Source organism: Pinus tabuliformis, chromosome 3_1 (genome assembly GCF_031772625.1).
Source record: "Pinus tabuliformis cultivar Carrire ecotype Pingquan chromosome 3_1, CPIR1, whole genome shotgun sequence".
NCBI lineage: Eukaryota > Viridiplantae > Streptophyta > Pinopsida > Pinales > Pinaceae > Pinus > Pinus tabuliformis.
The window spans coordinates 484,372,348-484,394,178 of NC_142301.1; the positions used below are offsets into that span (position 1 = coordinate 484,372,348).

The 21,831-nt window shown below is 39.4% G+C and overlaps 1 protein-coding gene across 2 annotated transcripts in view; it reads left to right on the forward strand.

Annotated features, from left to right (window-relative positions):
- LOC149187909 (arginosuccinate synthase family) overlaps window positions 1-21,831 on the forward strand; it is a 311,302-nt gene that overhangs the window by 142,666 nt on the left and 146,805 nt on the right. For both annotated transcript variants that reach the window (XM_089411491.1, XM_089411492.1), the window contains exon 5: window positions 10,518-10,566. In XM_089411491.1, the coding sequence (XP_089267617.1) occupies window positions 10,518-10,566 (49 nt within the window). The remainder of the gene's footprint in view (window positions 1-10,517; window positions 10,567-21,831) is intronic.

Sequence of the window (21,831 nt, forward strand, 5' to 3'; positions counted from 1 at the left end):
GATAAAGGCACATAAAAGGTTGTGTGTGCTTGGCTAAAGGCGGCGTTGTGATATGCAAAGGGTGATACAAGTGAGTTTTCAGAGACTACCTTGTTGACATTTTGCTGTGTCTAACAACATGATAGCATGTTGGGGTAGCATGTGAGATTGTGTTTGTCAATTCTTTGGTTTACTGACTGGACCTCAATGGAAATTATGGCAATATGGGCAAACAAAAGGTAGATATAGATAATAGATAAGATAATTATGTTAATGTCCAAGAAGTGACCACAAAAGTAGGTCAATGGTACTCCTAGGTATAATAATGTCAATACCAAGCAAGAGAACTTAAGTGTCTTCTATTTAAAGAACAATAAACATAAAAGCATGGAGTATATACTAAAACATGGAAAAACACTTGAATCCAAGTGTAGGTTGCTGCAATGGGAGGGATATGTATAGAGGAAAAGGATCTAGGGACTAGGCATAATGTTTTAAATGGGCTGATTTTGCCATAAATTAACTGAAAGGGGAATGGACAAGCTCAAGTGTCCTTTAGCTCCAACAATAAGCAAGAAGAGGACAAAACATTAAAGATAAGCATGGGTTGCATTGTCCAGTAGTAGAGGCAGAAAGGAGGAAACGTACTTTGATTTTGCTCACGCATACGTAGTGGAGAACAATCGCGAAGAGCACTGCAAAGAAATTCCTCCAAGGACGAAGGTTAAAACACAGAGAGAACAACGAATAGAATTCGTAGAAGTCGAGTTCCGGAGAAAGTAGCCAACTGAGGAACCCTCGTAGAAGCTTGCTGGGTAAAAGAATTATAGGGAGCAGTGGCTTGCCTATAAGGCTGAAGAACCCACTAGAAGCTTATGGATTGATGGACCTACTAGATTGGGAGGAGACACTTAGGTGCTTATGAGCGATGATGAATCACCAAGTGTTACCTTGGGGCCGAAGCTCTGGTGCTTGACTCAGTGATAAACCACCTGGAGAGGTAATCTCTTTACCCCTCAATAACTTATCCACTAATGAACCTTGTCTTGATGTGGACTCTCTTCTCCTGAAAGTGAGCTGAAACTCTTTGTATTGTGATATCCTGGCATGGATGTTAGTTGTGTTTGAAAAGTTTTAAAGACTAAGTGAGAGCTTGTGTAGCTGGTGGATGAAGGCAAAGAGGCCTTGTGACATCTTGCTTCAACTGTTCATATTGATTCAGATTCCTCTCAAAAATCACTCCACCTCAAGCCTTGGAATTTGACTCGGGGGTGACAACTGTAAGTAACTGTGGCTGTAGCTTGTCTATGGTTAGGCGGAGAGTTAGAGTCCCACTCTCAGTTGCCAAATATTTTATAAGATAAATTTACTCTTATGTCTTTGCGTATGAAATTATCATATTTCTGGTTATTGTGTTGAATCAATGACATGTTAATGCTAAGGAGTGCTATGTATTGCATGAATGAGGAATATCACTGTCCTATGTAAAGATTTTAAAGGAATGGTTCATTTCCTGTATATTTCCGGGCTTGAAATTGGCCTAAGTTGCTGAAGTTAGGAAAGACGGGTAATCTCTGTTTATGACAAATCACTTGCACTGAAATGTTGGAAACCTTTGGCCATCGTGTGGATAGATCTGCTTATACTAACCATGTATATATGTAAAACTCAACTAGGCTGAGGCATATCTAAGCTCAATAGAATAGTGCTCTTGTGTATTATATGTAGTGCATATGTGGTTTTGCAGGCTGAGGCATATCTAAGCTCAATAGGATAGTGCTCTCGTGTATTATATGTAGTTCATATGTGGTTTTGTAGGCTGTAGGCTGAGGGCCTTATAAAAGTTTAAGCACAGGCTGAGTTTTGGAGTCAAGCCCAAACTTTGATCAGAACCATTGTGATTGAGTATGTAGGCATGGAATGGTTCTCAAACTAGAAAGCCAGAGCCCTGGAAGATAAGTGACCAAGCGCATCGACCAAACACTTAAAATAAATTTGGGTCGTTGATGACTGAGAGCTCATGGTCGTTGGATAACCCTAGAGGTTTGGTACCCCAAAGATTTTGAGGGGCGACCTAAGAGTAACCTCCGAGATTTTATTTCTGGGATGGCTCAGTAGGTGGGGCTTGTAGGTAAGGGGTTGTGTATCACGACAGAGGAAAACGCAAAATAAATATAACGTGGAATTTGATTTTGCCAAAGCCTCGGAAGACTAAGCTGGACTCGTGACTAGTGTGGCGATTGACATGGCCTCGAGGCCATGTGGTGTTAGAAGAATGGGGCACATGTCAGCTAGCTTGAGGGTTTTAGGGGCCCATGTGGCTTGGATCTATGTGACACGTGGCGTGTATTTGGTGGAGCTATGTGGAGGGTGATGTCACCACAGCGGAATAGGGCGATGATGTCATCCCAATTTTTTGCCCTTGGAAGAAATTGCGAGGGGCTACATGAGTAAATCCCAAGATTTAAACTCCGGGATGTTGTGGCAGGAGTGGGCTCGAGTGCACGCTGCTGCTGCAAATAATGTAAGGACACGGTGGGAAGGGACCTCTAGGTTTCCACGTAATCTTGGAAGGGTCGACCCTAGAAGAAATGACAAGCGGCAACAAGAGTTATCTCTGAGAAGGTTATCTCCGGGGTGACATGGCCTTCGAGGGGCCTGCACCCACATACCTTTCATATAGTGCATATGTGTTATGGGTTCGGTCACGCCTGCCATATAGTGGGGTTATTACGTGACTAGTATGAACTATCAGTAGCTAAGGCGACACTGCCATGTAGTGGTGAGGCGGTCGACTAGGATAGCCATGTGGGTGCCACGTGGCAGGTTGCTGAAGTGGCACTGACGAAATGGCTAATATTTGAATGGCCATATCTTTTGATTTGGGGGTTGGAATGAAGCAAAAATTCATATCGTTGGAAAGGTTTCAACGAGATGAACACAACAGTGTCATCCGTTTTAAGTTTTAAGACAGTGTCATCCGTTTTAAGTTTTAAGAGAGTCGAAAGAGGCGAAAAATTTAGACCCCATTTCCATAACTTGACCTGGGAGATTGTGTCAGCCTAGTAACCACCTCCTTCTACCCTTAGTTGGGATTGGGGATAGTAAGGGGGTGTGTTACAACGTGCCTAGATTTGTAGTCTCAACTCATTGCTAGAATAGTTAAAACAAGAAATGCTTCCCGTCTCAAGTAGAGCTTTAGATGTGGATTTAGGAGATAGACAAGTTAAGCAATTGCTAAATGAAAACAAATTGCAAGATATTCAACCCCTACATGATGCTTTGCATGCAAAATTTGTTGACCTCATGAACAAACATGATGAGATCAAAACCACATAAGCTACCTTCCAACAAGAAATTGAGACACATCAATTCATTGGCATATGTGGTTTGAGGGAAGGGTAAACCTTGCCCCCCTCCACTTCCTCCCACCCCTCATCTTGTATTGTTTGAAGAAGTTCTACAAGCGAATCTCATTGAGGAGCAAACTAGGCAGCGAATGGAGCTCAACCTTAAAGTGAGGGGTCTCCCTTATCTCATCCATCTCTAGACTCCAAGGAGGTGGTGGCCATATTTCTTTGGGATAATCTGTACCTCCCTGATATGGTCCTCAACACGACATATTTTGGCATTGACTCTACTCTTTTCCTTTGGTTCAAGACCATGTCTAATCGACTTTGAGCCCTTAGAGCTAAGTGGAAGTTGTTCTTGTTACCCAGTAAGATCTTCCTAAATGAAGATCTCAACAAATCACAGGTTGTGTAGCTCAAATGTCCTAGGGATCTAGTTATGGTAGGACAACAAATAGGGAAATCAATAATCATTAAGAACATTAGAGCTATCATTCAAGACTCCTTCGCTCCTGGTTGGAAACCCTAATTTGAAGCTTCCAAATGAAAGGCCAAACGAGAGAGGTAACAAGGCATAGGTATATCCAGTGGTTGTTGGAGCAACAATGAGTCTTTTTGGCCTTTGGAAGGCTTGATGTATGATGGTCCTGGGTCACCAGAAATCCTCTTCGCCACCACAATCCATGTGAGTGCTATTTGGTCTCTCCTAGACATTATAGGTTATCATTGGTCTTGATCTTGCAGACTAGAGACAAAATGCTCTAGTGATGTTAGAGGGTTATTTGGAGTAGCTTGTTTAACTAGGGACTCACTTTCGAGTCAAATCTCTTTGGTAGCCTCAAATGAGTTTGCCAAATTTATGTGGATTTAGGTTAGAGATGTATCCCTTCCATCCAAAGACATCTATATTGCTATTTTCTACCTCCAATCTCATCATTGTTTGCTATTTGTAATTATTTCAATAGGAAGCCTTGCATAGACTTATATACCAACATTATTTAGTATTCAACATTTGGGGGGAGTCCATCCTCCTTAGAGGTAAGAGAAGATAAGATAATTATATTGATGTCCAATAAATTCCACAAAAAGTAGATAAATGTAATTGCTAAGTATAATGATGTCAATACAAACTAGGATTGCTAAAAAGTATCCTATATAAAGAACAAGAAGTAAAGTAGAAACATGACATCTATATGTAAAAAACATGGAAAGAAGCCTCAGATCCAAGTGCAGGCGACCATAATGGGAAGGACATGTATAGAGGGAGAGGATCTAGGGACTAGGTCATGGTCCTCTCAATCTATTCATCCTAACATCCTAGGCCTCATGAAGAAGAATCAAAGATAGAATGATGCCCTAAGGAAAGATCTGATCACTATAGTGCTCTGTTGCTTGGTTTAAGTAACCCGTTACCAAGTATAGGTGGTCACATCTGCCTAGTGGTAAGGTATTTGTTCTAGTGATGTCTTAGAGGCCTATGGGGAGGAGGAATGGTCCCTTTGGTCAACATTGATCTAGAAGTAGAAGTAGTGCTGTCGTCAACTTGTCTCTTGGTGCCCTTAGCTTATGGAGGTGCTGCAAAGGAAGAGCTAATCTGTTGAATGGTATTTGGTTGAGGAGGAAGATGGAGAGTGTGAGCATGAAGATTGAGGGCCTCTTACATGTATAAGGCTTGCAATCTTTAGTTTGAGTATAAGAGAAATTGGGAAGAGTTTGGATCCCCTTGAACAAGCAATGAAATCTCCCATGGATCTCATAATAATTGGGACAATGAAAGATGAAGTGCTCCTCCATTGGAATCCCTCAAAGATGACATAGCTGACAAATCTCATCTAAACAATCTATTTGGTGGTTCATCTCAACCCGGAGTCGATGAGAATTGACTTCGAACTATCCTAGGGGGATGTGAAGGGCGTGCATCCAATGGCAAAGCATGTAACAAAGACTAACAATGAGGCCATCCCTCATCATCATGAAGTTCTCAACATAGAAGGCCATCTTCAGATGTAACGTACTTAGAGGGTTTATCCAAGTCACCTAAGTATATGTCCTATAGATATCCTCATGAATGATTGTATTCATCTTCTGTTTGACTGATAAGAGGTGGTTGGGCGCACACAATGAATATCTAAATGAAGGAAGCCAATCCAATGTGATACCAGCTGAGGTAAGGAGATTCAAGTCTCCGATATAGCAACATCGAGACCGAGTCGAAGGTCTAGTTGCTACACTGGAATTTGATGAATGGTAGGTCAAGTATGGATATTTTTTCACGCCATTTTGTGGCCTTATACAATAATTGAATAGCGACAACAACCACCAAAATTGTCGGACTATGAATGGATCTGACCATCCTAGATTAATCTTCTGTGGAATCTTCTGATCACGGGAAATTTGTAATGAATTGTTATCATAGGACTGGACTCTACAAACTTCAACATTCCTTGGAGCATAACTCTGTTGTTTCCATTTTGAATGGTTCAAATATGTAGACTGACTTAGTTGTCTGCTCTTGTGATTCGGATGTCGATAAGGAGTTCTTCTGGTTGAACTTTCCCTTATCATGTGTGTGGCAGTTTTTTGTTTTACTTCAGACACTGTTGTTGTTGAGTTGGCTACTGAATCATCACTTGGAATTTCCATTGTTTGAACTGCAACATCTGAATATGTTTTAACTTATATTGGTTAATTTTTTGAGTTGTGATGTTGACTGGTTCGGTATATGTTATGAACAAAGTTCGTATACTTTAGCAGTATGCTCTGATACCAATGTAACGAACAAGGTTTGTTATAGCAGGTTAAACACTCCAAAAGACTTGGAATTTGTAGATCTCCATTGAAGACACAAGAATATATATTAAAATGTATGAATGAGAATATGATGTTACAGATGAGAGTGAGGGCCTGCTTATATGCTCTAGGCAGGTGTCCCTTTATGAATAGTCATGTCCTTAGGGACATACCTCTTCATTAAGTAATAAATCATTATTTATGATGTGTTATTATTATTTATATCTTTATTTTATTCATTACAGGCACAACAATTTTCTACTTTCTGTCAAAGCAATGTTGATAATATCGGCAATATTCGAAAATATCGCGATATTTTTGGCAAAACGATATATTGCGGAGAAAATATCGCAATATTTTGAAAATATCGGCAAAATATCGCCATGTTTAAAAATCTGAAAAAAATGATTTTTTGCTTGCCGATATTTGCCGATATTTTCGCCGATAAGATGTTTTCTAGACCCTCGCCGATATTTTGCTGATATCGATATTATCAACATTTGTACAAAGCATAGATTTCTATAACTTAGATCTCGGGGAAGTTTGCCCCAGACCAGCAGGCAACCTTTCTCCTCTAACTTCCAACAATGTGTCACGTCTTCTAGATAGAGAGACATCTCTTGGGCCAGAGCCAAGTCTTCCAGTCAGTCATCTATGTAGAGATTTTTTGCTTTGGCTTTGGACTGTAGGGTAATTGCACATTTGGCTGTGGATATTTCATGATCTTCTAGTCTGATAATTGCATCCAGTGATATCTTAATTGATTCTTCTTGTGTCACATTCATCATTAAGCAATTATACATATAAAATCTCAACAGAAAAACAATAATGATAGTAGGATCATGAAGTGACAGCTAAACACAAGAGAGAAATTTTTACTCTAGGAAAACCATAACTGGAAAAACCCAGCAACCTTTCCTTAGAGAAATTGTCCAATTCAACAAGAGATACAATATGATTTTTCCAGTCAAACTAGGTCAAACAAGACGACAAACTTAAGTCAAACCTGGTCAATCAGACCACCTTTTCAGTGCTCTGCAGCCTGGTCAAGCTCTGGTCAAACAGACTGAATTTTGTTCTCCTGTAATTAGGTCAGCCTGCTGTCAAAACTGTGCCCAGAATGCTGTCAACACAGGTCAAGGAGAGTCAAATCTGCGGTCAACTGTCCAGAAAAGCTTGGTCAACAGTTCAGGAAATTAAGTCAAATCTGCTTCAGAAGAATTTGGTGCCAGCTGGTCAAAGCGAGTCAAACTTCAGAATACTTCTAAGTTCTCTCCTTCACATGTGTGAACAGAACCTCATAATATATGATCTAAGTTGCTGTCAATGGAGGTGGACAGATAGCAATGTATAGTGGATGAATGAGCCCGAATAGGTGTGTCTTTAGGACTGGCCGACTTAAACTTCTTGGAGGGCCGACTTGACTTCTTGGGGGCAAAATTTGAAATTCAAAGTTTGAATTTTTCCCTCTTTTATCTGGAGCTGACTTAAAATCAAATTTATATTTTTATTCTCTTTTAATTTTGTGGCCTTATACAATAATTGAATAGCGACAGCAGCTACCAAAATTCAACATTTCACAGGAGGACAACCCCTTCTCTCCTCGTAGTGACTGGCACTTGGAGACTTGATGCTCCTTTCTTTGCACTCTACTTCGGAGCATTTTATTTATCTTTGATGTTGAGATAGTTGAGTTTATATCTTATAGGTTTGCTTTTTCCTTCTATAGGAGTCACCTTTGCATTCCCACTATGTATCATCCTGTATCTACTCAACAGTGTCATTGACATACTTTTGGTCATTTGTTGGATATTGGTTATTTCATCTTATCTTATCTGCAACTACTCTTTGCTCAATTTATTCTGAGTTGCAGGTTTCTTATTTATGCACTTGCTTGGTCTGCTTTCTACTGGTTGACTTCCTTAGCATCTGTCTCACATATGTTGTTCTGCACAAATCTGTGTTTTTGGGCATTAATTATTGTGTTTTGTTGCAGGATTTTGGGTATATTTTTGGATCCTTGTTTGTATGAACCTTTGGGTGTGTGCCGGTTTGTTTCTCATGCACTCTCACATGTTTTTCGTGTAGGTTTTATGTTTTTCTCCTCCTTTGCTGATTTCTTGTTCTATTGCATATTTGTATTGTCTAGGGTATGATTTGCAAACTCTTATGTACAACTTTGCATGGTGAAGAATCTCATAGGACACTTTTGTTATGAATTTATGAGACTCTAGCTGCTCTTACTAGGGTGTTTCGTTACACTGTACACTACTAGTCGGTTTGGTATCAAACTGGCCTTTTCCAGCTTTATGCCACCGGTTGGACCAGCCAGTTCCATTGGTTTGGGTCTTCATACAAACTTAAACGCGTGTCAACATCTGTACAACGTGTTTCCAAATGAAATTTGTTTGATTTCATTGTTGGGGGACACATTTTTGGTTTTAATGCATAATTAGAGGTTAGCTATGAATGGACGAGACTGCTAGAAACTTCTAAGACCTGTTTTTTTTTGTGTTATTGTAAAGAGGGTTTCACTCTCAGTGTGCACCAAAATGTTGGCAATTAATTGTTAATTGTAAAAGTGACATTTCCTTTATCTTTCTTTTTCATCCTTTTACTTAAATTTTTAACATTACCATTAATTGTTTCAGGATGTTTGAGAGTGGTTCGAACCTCATCAAACTTCATATGGGGAAAGTAGAATTTCATATTCCACTCAAAATTCGGCAGACTTAACAGTTTTCATGATTGGTAGGAATTTAGCATTTTCATTAGATTCTATCATGTATGAGGGCATCGAGCTGGCAGTTAATCAAGAGCACCAAGCCCTTTATGTTCCTCAATGTTAATGATATTGATTGTTGGACTCCTCTGTCGTGGCCTTAGCCCTTCACTCAAACCAAAATGATTGGTTAGGCATGCTAAGCTTTTTGTATCATATTTTAAAGCTTGGATTAGGTAGTTTCGTCAAAGTTCGGTGGTGTTGATTGATGTTTCTAGAGGATTGAAGTAGAGGCAAAGGAAGATACCAATGATGAGGATCCCAATATAAGCGATGATGGAACATTGCTTGTCATTTATGTTTGTCATAATGTTCTTTCTTATTCATCCATAATGATTTCCTTCCAAGTTTCAATATAATGTGATATATATATATATATAAGCGATACTAATGATGCAAAGGCAAATGGTGATACTAATAATGAGTATGCCAATATAAGCGATGGTGGAACATTGCTTGTCATTTATGTTTGTCATGTAAATGTTTTTCTTCATTAACCCATAATGATTTCTTTCCAAGTTTCAATATATATATATATATTCTGTTTCCAAATTTTTTATTTCCATTTTGGGAACGTGTACCCCGTTCTCCATATCGTGCAACTTAAATTGCACAAGATGGCTCCAGAGAAGTCAACTGAAAAGATGATATTTAAGATGAATTAAGGCACGCATAGGGATTTCTTTTTGTTTATTATATTGTAGGATGTAAAGAGATGAATTGCAGCGCATTTAATGGAAGCTAGTGGTTGAAACAATTTTGTTGGTACCTTAGGAAGTCAAAGTCTCTTATACTTTGAGAAAACTTTGAAGGAAAAAGGGATAGATACAATAGCTAACTATTTTAACATCACTGACATGATATTGTGATGGCTAATATCTGTATCATATACCACAATTCTAACTTATGTCATTTATCACTCATGGAGGGTGGTTATTTATTCCATAGAAGTGACTGTTCATTGCTGATAATGGTTAGTCCCTACATAGATCATAACTGTGAATGCTGTTATTTGTAGGTGGAAGTTGTGTGCTGAAAGCTTCTTGTGTCACACGTAAGGGAAGCAGATTGCTTGAACTTTGAATGCAATATAGCCAGAATTAGTCTTGTTTAATGCTGAATTTCTCTATGTGTTGAAATAATGCAGTTGGCCTATTAGTTTTATGTTAGAACTGCTTGTTTCTAGTCCTTGCAGAGAACCTTTAAGCTCACCTTCAAGCGTTCATATTCTATCTTAAATTGTATAGCTCACCTGTGTTTGAAATGTGTATAGCTTGATGTTTTTGTAGTATCTCAGATTTTGTTTGGGCAAGTGACTGGAAACTGTTTAATGTACTAATTTGACATTACATTGTAGTTTTATTAACTTTCTGATAATGCATCAGATATATTACCAGTACTACTGATTATAGAATGGTTATGTATTTGCCAGGAAATATCTGATATAACATGCAATGAGTTTAGGATGTCAGGTGTGAATTTTTTTTCAAGCTGTAACTTCAGGGAGCATTAAAATATGTTGAAAGTAAAAAGTATGCTTCACTTGTTGTCTTCATGTTAGAGTACTTACATTTCAAAAGGGGGTGGCACTGATCAACTTAGATGCTGCCATGTAGGGAAAACTATGACTGCGAGGTGGTTTGCTTTACTGCCGATGTTGGACAGGTATGCAATTGAGCTTCACATCTGTATCTGTCGCTATGACACATTAATATTATGATTGTGTTTGGTCTGAATACTTTTCTGTATATCTCTTCTAGGGAATTGTCTTTGCCAATCGTCTTATAATATCATCCTTCAATATAATGTTCTTAAATCTACTCTTGTAGAAGAAAACTACATTTGCAGTGAAAAATGTTGATTTTTGTAGCTTCCGAAGGTCTTCTACAATGACTCAATGTCTTAGCATGTAGAAGATATTTGATTGCCTGTCTAGGTGCTTGCTTGGTGGAGTAAGTGATTATGATTTCTTTCCTAAGGTTTACTTAGAAAAAGTACAATAATTAATCTACATAATAATTGTGGACTCTTAGGCCAAAGTTCTAAGGATAAATAATAAAATTATTTAAGTGACTTTGATATAATTTCAACTGTTGATTTCAAGTGAGGCTTAGGATCTAATCCTAGCCATTAATCACTTAGGAGATTAGGGTTAGAGATTTTGGCTTAATGAAATTATAAAATAAGCCTAAGGGAGAGGTGAAGACACACATACAAGTGGATGAAGTGATTTTGTCTAGAGGTGGAGGCTCAACTACACTAAGAGAAGTGCAGTAGGGAATTTCAAGAGAAATTCAAGGAGGCCAAGTTTAGTAAAGAGGGAGGCCAAGTTCAGGAAAGAGGGAGGCCGAATTCTCAGGGGATGGTTTTGTTGATTTGGGGTGGCGTTGGATGTGCTCCAGCCACGAAATTTGGTGGAGAGGCTAAGGCACATGAGATCTCCAATACCTAGAAAGGGTTTGGGAAGATTCTAAACAGTGTGGGAGATATTTAAATAATTAATATTTTTAATGGAGTCCCTAAGTCTAAACTTAGGGAAATTAAAATATTAATGTGAATTAATATAAAACTGTGTTAGAATGGTCCAAGAGTCATGGATCAAGCCAGATCTAATCTTAGCCATTGATTAGGGACTTAATCTCGGCTGTTGATTTGTCAACGAGAAAAGTATAAGAGGAGGCTTGAGGGTCACTTGGAGAACACACAAAGAGATCAAGATTTTGATTTTCTAGGGCTGGGTTTGCTGAGAAAGTTGAGAGAGTTATCAGAGTTGCAGTTGAGGGGCAGTGAATACAGAAGCAGAGAGGCAGGAGCCAGAATTGCCCGAACAGCCGAGAAAGTTGACGCAGAGGGTAGAAGTCGGAACTGTCGGGAACAACCGGAACTGTTGGGAACTACTAGAGCAACTGCGAAAGCTGACGCAAAGGGCAGAAGCCGGAATTGTCGGGAAAGCTGGTGCAGAGCGTAGAAGTCGGAACTACCGGGAACTGCTGGAACAGTCGGGAAAGTTGATGCAGAGGGCAGAAGCCGTAACTGCCGGGAATAGCCAGAACTGCCGGGAAAGCTGACGTAGAGGGCAGAAGAGGCTGATGCTGGAGATTTTCGTGGGGCAGATTGGAGCTGAGGAAAGCTGACCTAGAGGGTAGAAGCCAGAACTGTCGGGAACAACTGAAACTGCCGGGAACAATCGGCAAAGCTAACGTAGAGGGTAGAAGCCAGAACTGTCGAGAACTGTCGGAACTGCAGGGAAAACTGACGCATAGGGTAGAAGCCAGAACTGTCGGAACTGCCAGGAAGACTGACGCAGAGGGCAAAAGAGGCTGATGCTAGAGATTTTTGTGGGGCAGACTGGAGCTGAGGAGCTGTCGGAGTGTTTATCCGTGGTTTCAGCCAGAACATCTGTCTCAGATTGAGAGGTGCTACTGTTGAGATTTTTCTTTGTTGGGTGAGTCGGATTTGGCACCCAGATTGTATCTTGAAACTGCTTAATAAATCAAAACCTCAGATCGCTGCACCGGTTTTCCCGCGATCGGTTTTTCCGGAGACATTAGTCCAAAAATAATGGTGTCATTTGCGTGCTTGTTTCTGTTTCCTTCAGTTGATGATCTGTAATGTGTTGAGCATGTACTTGTGTTTATTTTCAATATTTACTTTGTATATAACTTGTTAATTAATCAGAACAAGTAGGAAGGAATAAATCAAAAAGTACATGAAGAGTTTCTAACAGTTAGACATAGAAATTCCAACATGGTATCAGAGTGTGGTTGCATATCACAGGAGAACTAAGAACATCAGCAGAGCATAACAATAGTAGCAGAAAATAGCTGTCTCGAGTGATAGAAGTTGTTCCTAGGAGCGAAACAGCAAGGGAGGGGTGACGCAGTGCCTGCGTCATCAAGTTCAAGCCAAGAAGAGGTTGCGCAGAGGCTGAGGAAGGCAAAGACAGGCTCATGCAGAGGCCAGGAGGGCTGACGCTGTTGGTTGAGGAAGCTAGTTTGCCGGTGCTGGGACTGCGCAGAGCCTAGGAGCTCTCACCTTCAGGTTGCTGGGGTGTAGGAGGCTGTGGGTAAGTTGTGGAGTGGAGCTGGTGGGTACTGTTGTCAGACAATACCTAACAAGGCAAGGCCAAGGAGGAGGGAGTTGCTACTGAGGGTTTCTAGCCAAGAAATCCGAATCAGTGGTGCGACTGCACATACGATTAGAGTGGGGGGCATCTCGACATGGGCAGAAGGATTTCCAGGAGGGAAATCAAGATTCAGAGGGAGTCCAGAAGAGAACTTCTAGATAGGAAGTAGAGAGACTTAGCAAGAGTCGAACCGAGAACATGCAAACGGGAAGTAGAGAGACTCAGAAAGAGTCGAACCGAGAACTTCCAGACGGGAAGTAGAGAGACTTAGTAGGAGTCTAATCGAAAACTTTAGACGGGAAGTGGAGAGACTCAGCAGGAGTCCAACCGAGAACTTCCAGGCGCGAAGTAGAGAGACTCAGAGAAGTCGACAGAGGAGACAGTTGATGACTGTGCCATGAGTGCTCATACGCCACTTGAGCGAAAGTGGGGAGACATCGAGCTGTAGTTAGACGGACTACAGGCGATGAGGGGTAGGATCGTCGAGGTACCCAGCCTCTTGGTTTACACCTAGCTACGGGAGCCCCGATGAGGAATAGCAGTACTGGCGGATATCAATAGAGACGGATGAGGCTGGAGTGACAAAGGGAGCTACAGTGTAGGATTCCCAGGACAACGTGAGGTAGTAGTGTGAGAAGCATTGGAGTGTTGCACTAGTGCAGGATGGCACAAAGAGGTGTGCAATGGTGTGAGATGCATGGAGTAGTTGCAGCAGCACAGAGGTTAGAGAAGGAGCATTTGTCAGCGAAAGAGGGAGTTTTCAGCTTCATGGGTGTCTCTAGCCTGACAGAGCTGTTAGAGTTGGGAGATCGGTTACTTCTGAGTAACTAAGTTGTAGTGAAACAGTTAGCGAAAGTGGGGAGACATCGAGCTGTAGTCAGACGGACTACAGGCAATGAGGGGTAGGATCGTCGAGGTACCCAGCCTCTTGGATTACACCTTGCTACGGGAGCCTCGATGAGGAGTAGCAGTACTGGCGGATATCAGTAGAGACGGATGAGGCTGGAGTGACAAAGGGAGCTACAGTGCAGGATTCCTAGGACAGCGTGAGGTAGTAGTGTGAGAAGCACTGGAGTGTTGCACCAGTGCAGGATGGCACAAAGAGGTGTGCAATGGTGTGAGATGCATGGAGTAGTTGCAGCAACACAGAGGTTAGAGAAGGAGCTTTTGTCAGCGACAGAGGGAGTTTTCAGCTTCATGGGTGTCTCTAGCCTAATAGAGATGTTAGAGTTGGGAGATCGGTTACTTCTCAGTAACTAAGTTGTAGTGAAACAATTAGCAATGGCGGTGCTATGGGCAGCGTGATGCAACATGATGAGAGGGGATGCAGTGTAGACGCAGCAGTGGTAGTGGCTGGGCCATGGGCAACAACACAGATGCAGAGGGAGTTGTCGTACAGATGTAGCAGTGGCAGAGCCATGGGTGGTAGTACGAGATGCAGCAGTATAGATGATGGGCAGCAAGCCTAGCACTAGGGACCAATGCCAGATGATCAGAGTAATACTCAGTAAGGAGTATTGCTAGAGCACAGTCATCGCTAAGAGGGAGTGTTGATTTGGGGTAGCTTCGGATGTGCTCTAGCCACGAAATTTGGTGGAGAGGCTAAGGCACATGAGATCTCCAATACCCAGAAAGGGTTTGGGCAGATTCTAAACAGTTTAGGAGATATTAAAATAATTAATATTTTTAATGGAGTCCCTAAGTCTAAACTTAGGGAAACCAAAATATTAATGTGAATTAATACAAAACTGTGTTAGAATGGTCCAGAAGTCATGGATCAAGCCAGATCTAATCTTAGTCGTTGATTAGGAACTTAATCTCGACTGTTGATTTGTCAACGAGAAAAGTATAAGAGGAGGCTTGAGGGTCGCTTGGAGAACACATGAAGAGATCAAGATTTTGACTTTCTAGGGCTAGGTTTGCTGAGAAAGTTGAGAGAGTGATTAGAGTTGCAGTTGAGGGGCAATGAATACAAAAGCAGAGAGGCAGAAGCTGGAATTGCCGGGAACTGTCAGGAAAGTTGACGCAGAGGGCAAAAGCCGGAATTGCTGGAACAGCTAGGAAAGTTGACGCTGAGGGCAGAAGCCGAAACTGCCGGAACAGTCGAGAAAGCTGATGCAGAGGGCATAAGCCGGAACTGCCGGAACTGCGAGAACTATTGGGAACCACTGGAACAGCCGGGAAAGCTGACACAGAGGGCAAAAGCCGGAACTGTCGGGAACAGCCGGAATTGCTGAGAACTGCCGGAACAACCGGGAAAGCTGACGCAGAGGGCAGAAGCCAGAACTGTCGGGAACAACCGGAAGTGCCGAGAACGACCAGAACTGCAGGGAAAGTTGACGCATAGGGCAGAAGCCGGAACTGTCCGAACTGCTGGGAAAGTTGATGCAGAGGGCAGAAGAGGTTGAAGTTGGAGATTTTTGTGTGGTAGATTGGAGCTGAGGAGCTGCCGGAGTGTTTATCCGTGGTTTCAACCAGAACATGTGTCTCAGATTGGGAGGTGCTACTGTCGAGATTTTTCTCTGTTGGGTGAGCCGGATTTGGCACCTAGATTGTATTCTGAAACTGCTTAATAAATCAAATCCTCAGATAGATGCACCAGTTTTCTCGCATTGGGTTTTTCCGGGGACATTAGTCCAAAAATAACTGTGTCATTTGTCTGCTTGTTTCTATTTCCTTCAGTTGATGATCTGTAATGTGTTGAGCATGTACTTGTGTTTATTTTCAGTATTTACTCTGTAAATAACTTGTTAATTAATCAGAACAAGTAGGAAGGAATAAATCAGAAAGTACATGAAGGGTTTCTAACAGTTAGACTTAGAAATTCCTACAGGTTTTCCCAGTGGGGCCGAGTTTGAAGGTGCCCAACAACTGTATATTTCTATGTATTCCCAAAACTTTTTCTAGGGGGTCTAACGCAAAATTTTGCCTAAAATTTTAATGAAGATTGTGTTAGATGTAATTTTCTGTTGTGGTGTGATTGATCTCTTCATTTTATTTTCGGTGGACTTTTTAAGTTAATGTAATAGTGTATTTATTTTTCTGCACATTCAAAAATATTTGAGGTAAATATTTTTTGGGCTTCTAATAAATTGTTGAAGTAAAAGAAATCAGATTTGGTTTGATAAAAAATTAACACAAAATGTTAATGATTCTCAAGTTGCCAAGAACTTTTCTCTTCGATTCTCCTTTTTCTAGCATTATTAATTGTTCTCGTAACTAATATTCAGAACTTGACATTTGTGAAACTCAAGTACCGCGTAGGAAGTTATGCTCTTTGGGAAATCTAGAATTCGATTTTTCCAAACTAATTTCTTGCCTCAACGTTTCCTAAAAATCATGCAATTTATTGTTGAAATTCCCAACTTCCCTCATACTTTCCCTCACCGAGGGAGAAGGGGTCATCCACAAAGTGGGAATGCAAAACAAGAGGGATTGAAAATGACACCTTTAGGCCCTTGATCTCACTGTTTTTCTTTGCTTTGGAGATGGTTCTACCCAACACCTCCATCATTATAATAAACAAGAAAGGATATTAAGGGTGTTGATTTTTCATAGGGTCTTCTATATTGATAATTACTTCTAATGATTTAGTTCCTTTTCACATTTTTATTCATATAACATCGTTAAGTAATTACACAAAAGACATCAATAATATAAACATTTATGAAAGTAGGATCATGAAGAGATAACCAAATAAAGAACACAAGAGTTTACCCTGGAAAACCCACATTGGGTAAAAACCAAACAACCTTTTGCTTAGAGAAATTCTTTAGTTCAACTAGAGACACGCCTAAATCATCTTGTCATTAAGAATGCATGGTCAAACCTGGTCCATGACCTCCTAGTCAAGTCATAACATTGCTGAATAACATCGTTTTGGTTAGGCCTGTTCCTGCACCCAATAAACTCAGTTTTGCAAGTTAGATATATTCCAGAAGTTCGTTCCTGCAACTCATCCTTTTGCAACCAAGATCTTGGTCCTACAACTTTGGATTACCTCAAAAACTCGACCTTTCTATTGTTGAAGAATGCAACTAGGTTCGGTCTTCATAAATTGTATTTGAGTCACAATGAAATGTATTTATCAGAAGAATTTTTATTTTTATTTTTATTTTTTATTATTATTATCATTATTATGACTTATTAAAGCATGGGTTTCATGCTTGGGTCATCATATTTTAGCTCAAAGTCCCCATTGAGGACTTCTAGGATTTTTTCTTAGTCATTAGAGTTGTTGTCCATTAAAAGAGACCCTTCTTGGGCTTTTGAATCCTGTAAAAAGGTTTATCATTGAGTCAAATAAAGTATTTGTCACCTCCACACCAAGCCGGCCTCAAATTGGGTAATTCGACCTCACTAGAAGCCTATATATTGAAGAAGTTTGAATTCATTTGGGGCACTCTCACTTACTCAAGTTTGATATCCAAGAAGAAGATTTGGAAAATGTGCGAAGTTGGAGGAGGCTAAAAGAAGTGCGAAGTTGGAGAAGAAGGAAGAAAAGGTCAAGATCGAAATTTTGGGTTATCCGTTATCTATCTCTGTCGTGTGGATTCCTGTAGGAGATCGAAGTTTCTTTTGTCAAGTCAAAGTTGTTGCTGTTGCTGCTGCAGCTAGTTGCTACTAGATCGAAATTGCTGTTGCAAGTTGTTGCTAAGTCGAAGTTGTTAAGGGTTATCATCTAGAAGAGAGGGTTGACTTGGTGTGGAAGAAGTCTGTGTCTAGGTCAAGAGTCTTGGATTATCTCGTGAAGTTATTGAGTTGTTGACTGGGTTTTCCCCTAGATGGGGGTTTTGCCCTGTATCTGGTGTCTGTGGTCTTTGTGCTATTGTTTTGGTAATTGCTTGATGAGCTAAAAGATAAGAGAAGAACATAAAACTAAGAAAGTCACAAGTAAATTATCTGTGTAAGGAAAATATTTCTGCCTTTTTGATTTTCCAAGAACTATGTCTCTGAATCTTGACCATATTTGCTTCATGAATTCGTCCATCTTCAACAAAGATTCATCCTTTTCCTCATTAGAATAGTGCCTCATAAAGTTGTCTTTCTTTCATCAAGAATATGCTTCAGATTTGTCTTGTCTTCTTTTCTCAGACTCGACTTTGTCTCTATCTCAGAAGGTCTTAGATAGGAGATCCGAATTGTGTTCTTGGAGGGAGTTCGAATGCCTCACATATATAGTGGACTAGCTATCTGATTAAGTGTCTCCATGACATGGCCGACTTGACTAGGAGGAGGGTTGTCTTACCTTTATTGGGGTGGAAAATTCTATTTTCAAAATTCAAATTTTCTTCTTTTAAAAACTGACATGAAGAACATGTCAAATAGTTTTCTATTTTGACAATAGCATTAAGAACATGCTTTACAAATACATTAATGACTAAAATAATAATTATGAAAACTGACCATAGGTACAAAAAATCAACAAAGGGCACCCTTGGCTTATTCCTCTCGAGTTCTGAAGAAAACTAGATGATGCCAGATCACAACTAAAACAAGGAAGGAGATTGAGGAAAAACAATTACTTAGCCAATTTGTCTGCCATGTTGAGGACCCAAACTGCAACAACATGTTCTTTAAGAACCCTCACTGTAGCCTTGCAATAATAACTTCCATGTCACTGGACATACTATTTAAAGTTTAAAACCAAATGCTCATTAGTAATCATAGTATGTTCCTTAGGATCAATACATTTTGTCTTCCTATTTACCAAAATTTATTTATAATCAAAATTGCTTAAATAGATTCTCTTGATGGACTCAAATCCATTGTCCATAATAGGAGATCTATATTTTCAAAATTATGAATTCACAAATTCAATCTTTGCAGTTTTGAAATAGTCAATCATTATCAAAACCTTGTGAAGTGGCATTTATATGACAATATCCTAGAGGTTCTATATACATATCAAAATGCTTCCAATTTTTCTTTAGAATCTCTACTAAATAATCTAGTTTTCATATCCGTATTTTACATCCAAGAACGTTATAGTGTGATTCACATAAAGTTTAGTGCAAAACGCAAGAACACATGAGAAAAGTGCCATGTTACTGGGTCGGGTCTTGGTGCTGAAACCACGTTTTGGATACACATATGGATATGGATCCACCCAGATCCACATATGATTCGCCATGTAAACAAATCTTCAAACCCGTAAATGGATCCTATGCTGCCGAAATGGATCTTGTGCTAACTATCCCTCACACGTTAGATTCTAAGAAAATAACATTATAGTTTTTGGTTTATATTTTTAAGGATATTTGCCATTTGTTTGAAACCCTAAAAAGCAAATATTATATTTAGACTTTTAGCTAGATCTCTTATTAGTAATTTTAGGGTGTATAGTTGTATAAGTAAGTTATTAATTGCCTATAGTCTGAGTATCACATGATAATGCTAGCAGGAAAGGTTTGACACATTAAAATTTTAATTTTCAATTTTTGGTAATGCAAATAAGAAAGCTTTAAGTTAGTATATAGATAATAATATATAATGTACAAAGGATGGTTGTGTCATTAGTAATTTAATAGGATCAATCCCATCCAACTCAAGGCGAAGGGTCCTCTTAGAACAATGCTATACATAAAACTGCAACATGTTCTCAAATAGTGTAAATAATATTCATTTACTGCTGTAACGAGATCAAAAGTTTTAGATTTCAAGGCAAATTTCTGGGAAGATGATAGGTTGATCGCGATGTGGAGTTGAAATATTCAAATTATGAACATGTAAACCTGTTTTTGGAGATATAGTTACACCTACTCTACATCATCATATTAATAGAGTGATCATTGATGAGACACTCAATTTTGTATTTATAGTTATCCTTTTTGTATAAAGCATGCTGCATCATGATTTCAATCTTCATATTTATGAATTATCTAATGATTTCAATGCAAATGTTGTGATTCATGAATGGTTTTGATTTTTAACTTTGATTTTGGTTTTTAAAATAAAAAAAAAATATTATTGTATTTATTGTACGTGGCGTCACCCCAATGTATCTCGATCCTAGCTTTTTAAACATTTGGTTGATCTATATCTGAATCCAAATCTAGATTTGTATCTATTTTCATTTCCTGATGACTTAAGAAAAGAGAGGTAAACCCTAAGAAAATTATCTTTTGTAATAAAAAATAGAAATCTATGTTTCCTTGCCACTTCAAGGGGGTAATCTCCAAGAACAATGCTCCAAATACAATAACAATTCTTGACAAAATATTACATAAGCTTCTATTCAATATATAGCTATCCATAGAGAATCTCAAGTACGTATGGGCCTTGTTACCCATCGATGTGGATAACCCCTAGAGAAATTTTTTCTCCCATTTGTTGAGCATGCCACGTAGTAGCCCTTTGATGATCCACATATAGCTAGTCTCAATGGGCTTTCATGCATGCTCATGTCAGTGCTTTATTTCCTCTAACTTACTCATTAGATGAAGGTAGGTCATTTATTGCAAGGCACATTAACCATTTTTGTAATCAAGTGCTTTCATTTAAATTTTAAGGACATTCTATTATGGATCATGGGTTGAATTGGATTATAGACTGATCTTGATTGTATTCTTGTTACAATGCTTCACTTTGGTGCTTTTTCGCTTGCACCTGTGACCTAGCCTAATGTGATCTTCTTTGAGGCCTTCGTTTCCACTGTCAAGGAGGGGCACAAATACGAGGCACTAATTGATATTCCATGTCCATGGTAGTCCTTCCTTAACACTCTCATCTGTTCCTTGTATCCACATCCCATCTTTGGGTTGATTGCTATTTGTCACTAGTATTGGTTCCCTATTTTCCTCATTCATGATTAGGGGCCTGGAATCTTTGCCCTAAGAGGTTGATGAGATTGAATGAAAAGAAAGAGCATGAGTCATGATGATCAAAAGCAAAAAAATGACTATGTTATAGTAAAGTGCGTTGACGAAAGCCTAGCTTGAGCTCTATCGCCATCATTAGCCCTCACACAGTTCTTGGCTAATGTGTGAGCTATCAAAATGAAAGAAACTTTGAATATCCCAACCCCATTGAACAATTTAAGGGGCCAATGGCACAAAATTAAATCTTGTAAACCAAGCAATGCAAGAAAAAGAAAATCAATGAAGAAAAAGAGGCACATAAGAGGTAGTAGAAATAGGTCGAGGAAAGGGGCAACTCAGGTCCCATGATTGTCGCCTCTTCACATTTCAACACTAAGGAATGATGGAATTTCATCGTTGGTACAAGTGGCATACTCCATGAAAGTATGTAATGACCCAAATGTAAAATTTGTAGAAAATTTCTTAAAAATTTAAGCCATTGATTCCTTAAACAACTTGCACAAATTCTAGTCTTCCTTGACTAAAATGTTGAGAAAGATAGTGTGATTCCATAAACGCTAGACTACTAGACCAGATGCTTTTATTCTCTTGGTTTCGAAAAGACAACATGTTTTTATTTCCTCTATTTGTAGAACCATCTTCTTCGTTCACATAATTAGTCTCAAGGTTTCTTTTATTTCCAGACAACTTTACAGGGTAAGAACCTTTTGTATTTCAATCATTTGCTAAACTGGAAACTTTAGGTCCCCTACTAATATAATTGCTTACTAGTTCCAGATCCATTAGCTGACCTACTTCATCATTGACAACATGACCCATATCACTTTTACCAAGAGAGATATATTTTTCTAACTTTTCACTTGTGTGCCTCTTATCCTTTAATTCAAGCACTTGATCAATCTTGGGAGTCACGTGCGTTTGATACTTGCAATCTTTTTCATGAATTTTCAATTCTGTCGCAATGCCTCCTCCTAGTATTTCCAT